At 39.4% G+C, this 9,523-nt stretch overlaps 1 protein-coding gene across 1 annotated transcript in view; it reads left to right on the top strand.

Moving 5' to 3' along the window:
* Positions 1 to 9,523, top strand: part of LOC101847709 (CWF19-like protein 1) — a gene marked incomplete in the record, with an annotated part of 18,337 nt that overhangs the window by 1,252 nt on the left and 7,562 nt on the right. Inside the window, 7 exon segments of the mRNA XM_035968504.1 lie at positions 2,728 to 2,785; positions 3,278 to 3,362; positions 3,919 to 3,994; positions 4,628 to 4,729; positions 5,835 to 6,052; positions 7,498 to 7,616; positions 8,298 to 8,382. Coding sequence (XP_035824397.1) covers positions 2,763 to 2,785; positions 3,278 to 3,362; positions 3,919 to 3,994; positions 4,628 to 4,729; positions 5,835 to 6,052; positions 7,498 to 7,616; positions 8,298 to 8,382 — 708 coding nt within the window.

The raw sequence follows: 9,523 nt of genomic DNA, 5'->3' as shown, positions 1-9,523 counted from the left end.
TTTGGTGAACGCGCACCGGGTGAGAATAGCCACAAGACTCGCCTGCACTATTCTCACTCCGGGTGAGAATAGAGGTGGCCAAATGCAAAATATAAATAGGTTATTGCCAAGGTTGAGCTCTTTGTTTTCTCGCAGACCTTTTGAACGCATTTTCAAATGAAGTATTGCCCAGGAACGTTGCCCCAACCGCAACTGAAGTATCTGAATATTCAGATATTTAAAAATATCTAGATTCTAGGTATAGATTCTAGATCTAGATATATAGAAATTGACTTCGATAAAAAAAATGCTTCTTCCCAGTCCTTGCAGAATGGCATTATATGAAAGATGACGCCTAATCTCACTACTAATAGTAGGGGGCCTAACCCAAGAATGTCGATAAATAACTGAAACCGTTCGGAGAAATAGAGATCAAGTTATATTCCCGAGCGTTCGGAGAAATAGTCATAGTCATTTCGAAAATTAAATTTGGACTCTGAATTGAGTCCAGCATGACGTCCGTTCTGACTTTTGACCCTTGTCCTTGTCCCGAAATATTTCCGGCATTTATAATTGTTTTTTTCGAATATAATAATGATAACTATCGAGACATGCGCGCTTAATATCCAGTTACTAGGTCTGTCTAAACTGGCCCTCCATGCCTCATTAGTATGAACAGAACAAGCAAGTTGAGTTGACCTTGCCTTGCCGGGGGGCAAAGAATCTGGGTCCCGTTTGGGAATATTAGTTTTGACTCTACCGATTATTACTTTAGGTTCTAAACAATAACTTTTTGATGTGCGTGCCGATATGGAGAGCCTATCAAACCTAATTGCAAAGCATCAAATTATGGTCAAATTCAGGGGGGCCCCGCCCTCCAGGTTTTGTTAGGTCAGGAAACCCCCCTTGCCTTGTTAAAGTGAAATTTTACCCTCTCATTTTGTAGGCTAGATGTACACTGATAAAACATCAATACCGCCTATATTAAATCAGTATCGATATCCAGTAGGCTACTTTGTGTTGATGATGCCAAGTCTAAACAGACGGGGCCCACATTCTTAAGTTGTACCACATAGTTTATATGTCGAACAATGAGATTGCGCTTAGCGATCAGGCACTCTCGGCTTGCTGGGGGAAGAGATGTTGGGAACAGGCAAACGGCTGTCCATTTTGTACGATGTGATTTTTTGAAAAAGCCTGATTTTTGTTTTTCCTAATTTTTTGACATTCGACAATGTTGAATGATGGCGACGATATTTCGTCTAAGCTTTAAATTTCCAGATTCAATAGTTTTATTCACTTTTAAATTTTACTGAATTTGAATTCAACTACCGCATTACCCCCCGGGGCAATGCTACTGACTAGTGTCTTTGGGCCATTTCCAAAGGGGGGACATTAACTCTTTCCGAACGTATCGCCGGTATATCGGCGCGAGTCCGCGCCCCTTTCGGATGTATCGCCGATATCGGCTGTGATAAGGTGCCTCAGTATTGTTTTGTACATGATCCATAATTTATAATTACTTTTTATTGTTATAAATTGAAAACTTGGAAAGGATTTAGGAAAGGAAAATATCTAGATTTCTAGTTTCACTTTGTCAAAGCGTCGGTTTTGCGAAAAACAAGTGAACTAGTTCTTGCGGTCTTATATCAACAAAATGGTCTGACCGGACTCAGTATAAATATCATATAACTCAAACAAAAATTGGAATATTGCTTTCAAATTGTAAATGAAAAGCTACGCATTCAGAAATTTATGGATTAAAATGCTCGTGGCCTGTATGTGATATAGCTATGCTGATTTGCTTTCTCATGTTTGTGAATGTAATTTTTTCCGTCAAAATATATTTTTTTCTTCACCGTTGCCATTTCTAATCCTTGTAATGCATACTTGTGTTCAAAATTAATCCTTGTTTCATGTTTCAGCTTTCAATATCCTTCAACTTGATATAATATATCATATGTTACGTTTTGAGTTTGAGCGAGTTGGTTGGGCTTATACAAAGTTATTTTGTACATGACCTGTGTAGCCAAATCGAGCCTCAAGTTAATTACGTCTAGACCCCAAAAAAATTACGTCGGAAAGAGTTAACATGTTCTTGTACACAGAAGATTTGTAAATGGGCTGATTCATCAATGTCATGCTCATCACTGTGCCTGAACCGCAACAAAGAACTGCTGTTCTTCTCTCCTTATCCATACCATCGTCATTTTTTCCTCTACTTCTTTGGCATTTTTGTCACACTCTTGTGACCCGTTATTTCCCGAGTGCCTTTACAGTCAAAGCAAACTTTGTGCTATTGAAGCTAGAGAGGTGAGCAGAGTAAACCTGATTCCCTGTGAGGACTTCTCTGTTGACATCCACGCCTCGGCCCTCATATGACCTTATCAGTTGCGAGTGTCGTAAAACCTCTACTAAAACAAACAAACAACTACCACATTTCTGGGTAACTCTTAAATTGTTTTGTGTAGTTCTATAAATATATTTCTTCAATATTCTAATTGCCATTTGGCAGTAAAATCTAGTGGAGGTGTGCCCCCTGTATTTCCTCTTTGCATAGGGAAGGTCATCCTGTGATTATTTAAAAAAAAATCTTTTAAAAAATTCAGTAAGAGCAGCAACGTCTCTGCTTAGTCCCGAGGGGGTTACTGGTTACTGTTAGGTAGACACCACTGTGCCTTGATAATATTGAATTAATGAACATATAACAACAGTAAGTGGTTCAACAACAATTTATTTGTTTTTCAGAGAATTGAATGCACATGGTAGAACACTGAGCGGAGATGTCAAGCAAACCTTTGAGAATGTGAGTAGCTTTGTGGTATCTTTACATTTACAGTAACTACTTTTTCTATTCATTGATAGAATATATATATATACATCATACCTGGAAGTCCAAAGTTTTTACTACTTAAAATATATTTTTTTCTATCCAGGTTGCATTAACCTGACCATTGAACAAAATCAAGCCATTCTGTGAACTGTTGTGAATGCAACCAACTTGTTGACTTGTGTTTTCTCATGCTCTTTTGACCTTATATGTTGTTGCGAGCTTCGTTAAACTCTTACAAAACTCTAAAGTAAACGTCATAATAACTTTCCAGCCGGTTTAAATATTTCCAATCCTATAGTAGTCCAAGGAGATCAGTCTAGGCTCGTATCGTAAAATGAACCCCCAAAAACTGTCTTCCTTTTTATGACTTAAAGTCACCTTGCTTTTTTTATGTTTCCAACTTTATAAAATGCACATAGTCTCTGATACGGTTCGTTATTGTAATTCTCCTGTTTCCTGTTTCAGATTAGTTTCGGGAGATGTTGAGGGCAACTTTCAGCAGTTGTTCAAACGTGTGGACACCATACAGAAGAAGAGTGGCAAGTTTGATGTGAGTTCTCGTTGATGCTGTCCGAGATATTTTTATGTTAATAGTGTCAAGCATTGCCATCTTGTGTGTACATTGTTAGACCCGTTGTTGTGCACTCAAAAGTGTGAGGAAGATAATTTATTGGGTTTTGTTTCTACTGGGATATAGTCTCATATACTGTTCAAGGGGGTATGGGAATTGTTTTATATAATTTTTTTTGTTTTTCGTTTTTCAGTCCCTTTCCTGATTTGGTGCAGATATTTGTGACTTACGTTTAAAAAACGTGACAACATGGTAGTAATTGTTATGCTTTCATGAAAAACAAAGGAACAAGGAAAATTGTTTTGTTTTTTGATGATAGTGATATAATGATAATGATGAATATACAGGATAGTTCGTCTTCTTTACATTGGAATCAGACTCATGTCCATTGCAAAAAGAAGGAAGGAAAGGCCTTACCATTACACCAGAGACACTGGTTTTCATCAAGCTCGCTTGTTATGATCTGCGATGCAGCCTCAGCAACCACCCATTCCATGTTATCCTTTGTTTCTACTTTTTTTTTTACTGATTCCAGCTGTTGCTGTGTGTTGGGGATTTTTTTGGGCCAGATCTATCAACCTGGGAACCGTATAAAAGTGGCAAAGTGAAAGGTGAGCAGTGAATCAAGTCTGTCACCTCTTATCAATAACAGTATATGAAGATGATAGTTTTATTTCATGGCATCCTTTTGCAAAAATGCATCTTTTCTATACTGTCTTTTTCTTCAATCACACCTCGAGAGCATTTGTAATTATAACTCTATTAGAAACATGTGTCTCAGTTGGACATTCACCATACAGTACAGAGACATACAGACACACAAGAGCTCTTTCAAAAGCATATGTATTCATTGTACTTTCTCAATCATCAATTCAGATTCTATTTTTCACTGAAGCGCATGAACACACGTACATAGACATCAGATACACAGACTCTCGCAGATGCACTTAAAAACTCACTCAAGCTCCTATACCCATGCTGAGACACACTTTTAGTTACATGTACGCTTGAAAACTTGGCACTCACGCTCACAAACATGAGCCCACATTTCCACACTTTTTCTCTGGCATGTTTAACGGGACACTGAGGTTCCTCTTTGAATACACATATACACCCTTTTCTTGGCACACACAGACACACACTTTTGCATGATCACAAGTCTTAACCCTTATGCAGTTGCGAGTACCGTAAAACCGCTTTAAAACAAGGTCTTAACAAATTGTTTGTGTTGTACATTTCTGAAGTGCCGATCTCTACCTTGGTCCTGGGCCCCAATCGGCCGGAGCTGGGCATCTATTACAGTGGAGACGAAGGTTCAGAGTTGTGTGATGGAGTCACATATCTAGGTAAGCCTTCTTTCCTCGATCTTCGATATCCTTTTCTTTATCTCAAAGATACAACCAACTTGTTCTCCCTCTATATGCCAGTAATTTTGTAGGAAAGGCCTTTTACTAAGGTTTGGACACTGAGTTTGAATCGCTTTCAGAACCAATTGAGTACCTTTTAAGTTCAAACTACTATGTTTTTAAATGCTTTGCTTCCTTCCTTCGACTCACATTACCCCTATATATTTCTGACTTGAGTTTGATCCCAATGTGGGGAAAATAACTAAATTCCAGGCTGAGAAAGCAAAGTGTTTCATAATACTTACATGACGTTACTGTTTTCTTTGTACTTGCATGCCTTCTTCCCAACTTGCATGTGGTTCGAGGGTGCCGCTGGTTGATCCTACTTCTTATGTTTCCCTATTTCATTTCTGTCTCCCTGTCTTACCTTTTCCTTGCACTAAATGATCGTGAAATTTTGTCAGTTTGCTTTTCTTTACTTAAACTCATCTGTTTTACTTTCATTTCAGTCTGTTAAATGAGGCTTGTGTTTTGCCAAAAAATTAACATTGTGTAGAACCCACCTTTAAAGGATATATGTGAGGAGGCGTGGTGGAATCAGGCTCTCGTCAAAATAATCAAAGTGAAGAAACTTGCTTTTATCTATTGGTTTGGGTATTTTTATCAAATTTTTGTTTTTTGGCTCAACACCTTTCTTGCCCATTTAAGAACTAATTTCTGTGTGGATTTTTCTGAAAAGCGTTGATTAAAGACAGAAAAAAGTAAATTTTCATTTACCACGGAGTCTTAAGCTAAGGAAATAACTAATCTTTGCCTGCCATTTTGTCACTAATTTTACCTTTGAAAACAGATGACCCCCGCCTCCTTCATTTGCAAATATCTCGACTTGTATTCAAGATACATGGATATTTTTTTAAATTCCAAATAAACACAGGTGAACAAGCTTTACGATGAGACCAATAACTCTACATGCCCAAAAATTGACGAGAGCCTGATGCCACCACGCTGCCTCACATATCATGTTTGTGTCAAGTTTGCCATTTGACTCGTCCAAAATGCCAGAAACAAAACTAGATTGAACCCGTGTTCTGTTTCTGTGTTATAGGTAGACAGGGCAAGTTCACTGGCTCCTCTGGCCTTCAGCTCTCTTACCTCAGTGGCCTGGAAGCCACTGCTGGCAGTAAGGGAGACGAATGTACCTTCACCACAGCTGATGCCAAATCGCTGATCTCCCCTGTTGCTAATGACTCGAGTTTCAAAGGTGTGGATATTTTGATCACGTCTCAGTGGCCTAAGGGTGTGGAAAAGTATGGCTCCTCAAGTGTAAGTAGTTGGCTTATTCTGTTTCTCGTTGAGCGGGCAGTTAGTGATGAATTCTAGTGTTGTCTGCTTCTGCTTCTTGCTTTAATTCTTGGTATTGCTCTCATCCGCTCTCTTTTGCTAACTTGCTGGAAATTTCAATGGAGCAGTGTCTTATACATTGAGTGCTTATTGAACTTTTACCATTGAGTGGTTGGTGGGTGCTCCGCTGTGGTTTGCTCCTTCTTTCCTATCAAACAACTATGGTCCATATCTCTCCTCCTTCTGTTTTGTGTTTTCTCTCTCTTGTAGCACTTCTTGTAAAGTTACCTGGCGGTCCGATGAGTCGGGTGTGTCAGGGGGCCCCCGTCCAAGATAGGTGTTGCCTCGTCGTGGTCCTGAGTTCGACTGAATACCTCAGTGAGTCTCTCAGACGATGTCTCTCTATTTTGTGCCTGACTCCTGACGTCATCCAAGGGCGTGCCACTCTCCTAATTATCTTGTCCCCACAGTAAAGATAAGAGTCATGTCCCTTGACATCACATACCCCTCACAAGCAATTTCAAGAACAATTCAAAATGCTAAACGCATCAACCAGAAACTGAAACTGTAACTCTGAAACCTTATATACACTGTACACAGCAGAAACTTTGTCTATAAGTCGAGTCTCTGTCGAGGCCTGACATGGTGTCCCGACTTCGTTAGTGTATATATTATCTATGGCACTAATATGACCTTATTGTGTTGCAAGTGCCATAAAACACTTGCTAAAACATGCTTTTATCAAAAGTTCTTGTTTATTATTTTGTATTGCCGCCTTTCTGTTAGAAGGGGTTGACAAACTGACGAACAAGGTCAGTGTTCATGACTTTGCTTTTTTTTTTATGTGAGTCACTGGGATGACTTTAGCTGAAAGTGAAACACAGGGCACTGCATTGTGAGATTGTGTAATTTCATGTACTATGTTGCTTGTTGTTATTTGTGACAGAGTCAAACCTGCCGTAATGGCCACCTGTGTGAGGCAATCACCTGTACAAACAGCTACTTCATCCCCCCCCAAAAAAACCCACAACAACTGCATTAAAAAAACCCTCAATATTTATTATGACACTGTAAGATGTACACCTGTCCGACACAGCCACTTTTCTCCTCGGAGATGGGTGGCTGTCTTAGACAATTTCAAACATATTCTGTGTATCAAAGTGGTTGTAGAAAAATTGCATGATGAATATAAATTAAAGTTGGTTTATTTTTCATGGTTTCCCTTTTTTATATGAAATCTCTTTAGTCATGATACAAGATATTGATTGCTTACTGATTGAATGGAGCTTTATCCTTCAACCAGTGACATCAATTGATAGAAAGGAACTAGGTTCCCCCCCCCATCTAAGAACAAACAAAGACAAAATCCTACGGTAAATAAGCAAACCAAAATGTAAAGTCACTGATATCCCCATTCTACCTCTCAGGAGAGACAGACAGAGCAACATCCTGGCTCGGCCTGTATTGCAGAAGTCGCCAGAGTTCTCCGGCCCCGCTACCACTTTGCTGGGCTGGAGAAAGTGTTCTATGAGAGGCAGCCGTACAGGTGAGCTGCTATTGTTTTGAGAGAGAGAGAGAGATAGAGAGAGAAAAAAGAGAGATTAGGAGAGGGAGGAAGAAAGAGACTTTAGTACGCAGTGCTTCAAATGTTTCAGACACAATGCTAGACTAAAAAATTACTGCTGAATGTGTAGTTATAGTCCATCGTATTTCTGAACAATAATAACGAGCTTTAGGTCTGTAGCTGAGAGAACATTTCCCTCTACATTTTTAAAATTTGTGTACCACATTCTTGAATTAGTTTGTAAGCATTGAGTCAAACTTTGAGTAGAGAACTTTGTTTCGTCATGTCAGATGACAGTGTTGTATTGAGTTGGTCTGCTGTGTATTTCCTGTGTTGGTGGCATAGACTTGATTTACAGTATCCTAGACCGTGCACTGTTATGGCCACTGCACTTTGCATTTTATAATAGCTTTGCTGCAAAGCATGTGCTTCATGAAAACTGAACTGATGTGGAAAGCACTGGGTTCAACATAGTTAAATGTGCCCTGCACCTTTCTTCTCTTGTCTTTTACTTGGCTCCAAACAGAGTCATGTGGTGCACTTCAAAACTGAACCGGAATTATGTCAGGGTGCAAAGTCTAGGATATAATAATACAAGTCTATAGTTGGTAATTGGCTAGATCACTCTGTGTTGGGAAAAACAGAATTTACTTCTGTCCTCAGAAACCACCAAGTTCTCTTGGACTCGGCGCGGCACATCACGCGGTTCATTGGCTTGGCTGACGTCGGCAACAAAAGCAAAGCAAAGGTTGGTGTCCACTGTACTGTTGCGTGCATGAAAAGTGGAGTGTGTGGTTGGTGTGCGCCCTTAAAAGTTTTGGAAGCAAGCCCACGTTCATGACTAAAGTGTCTTTAGGCCATTCCCAAAGGGGGAATATTAACATTTTTTTATGCACAGTAGAATTGTAAATGAGCTGGTTTGTCAATGTCATGCTCATGCTGTGCTGGAACAACATAGGGGGAACTGCTACTTTTTATTTCCTCATCCTTACTATCGTCACTTTTTCCTCTATTCTTTTGTATGTTTGTCACTCTGTTGTGAACTGCTATTTCTGGGGTGCCTTGATAGTCGAAGCAGACTTTGTACTGTTGAGGCAAGGGAGATGAGCGGAGTAAGCCTGATTCCCTGTTTGGACTTCTCTGTTGACATCCACCCCTTGGTGCTCATATGACCTTATGCTGTTGCGAGCGCATAAAACCTTACTAAAACAAACAAACACATAAAAAAGATCAGTAGCTGTGGAGAGTATATGCAAACTGCTGGGGTATAACTGAAGGAGGGAGGTAACCGATGAATTTAAATATTTTGATTTTGTATCTTCCTTTGTTGCGTCCCTTGATTCCTGTCTTCTGTATGCTCTGCTTTATTTTATGGATTGGAGAGTTTCGTTAAAAGTGAGTAATGTATTCTGTCCCATACATGATGGTAGAGCTCAAAAAGGATTACAAAATTACCTTTGTAGGTCAGTTTTCTTCACCTACTTTGTTTCAAGAATGTGAGGAGCAGAATGAAGATCAACTGGAGGATAAAGAAGTCCTATGATAGGCTGTTTGTTGTGTATTATTATATCCATTGAAATTTTATCTCTTACATCAAGTTATCTAAAGCATGGTATTGTTTAAAGACAAAAAAAGTTTCCTAGCCATAAAACATAAATGCCCATACTTTACATTTTTAAAATTAGGCGTCTGGCCTAGTGGTAAGGCTCTCAGACTCGCAACCGTGTCCTTGGGAAAGGCACTTTACACAAATTTTCTATACATAGGGAAACAAAAAAAAATGGGACTGAGGATTGCAGGTAATAGCATATTTCTCAATGGGTTGCTACAAATGCTGGAAGAGTTACTGGGAAGTGCGGGGCTCAGTGCTTTTGGGTTTGTGTGTGGGG

This window comes from Aplysia californica, unplaced genomic scaffold, assembly GCF_000002075.1.
Source record: "Aplysia californica isolate F4 #8 unplaced genomic scaffold, AplCal3.0 scaffold00064, whole genome shotgun sequence".
Classification (NCBI taxonomy): domain Eukaryota; kingdom Metazoa; phylum Mollusca; class Gastropoda; order Aplysiida; family Aplysiidae; genus Aplysia; species Aplysia californica.
The sequence above is the reverse complement of the archived record's forward strand: the minus strand, read 5'-3'. Positions and strand labels throughout refer to the sequence as shown.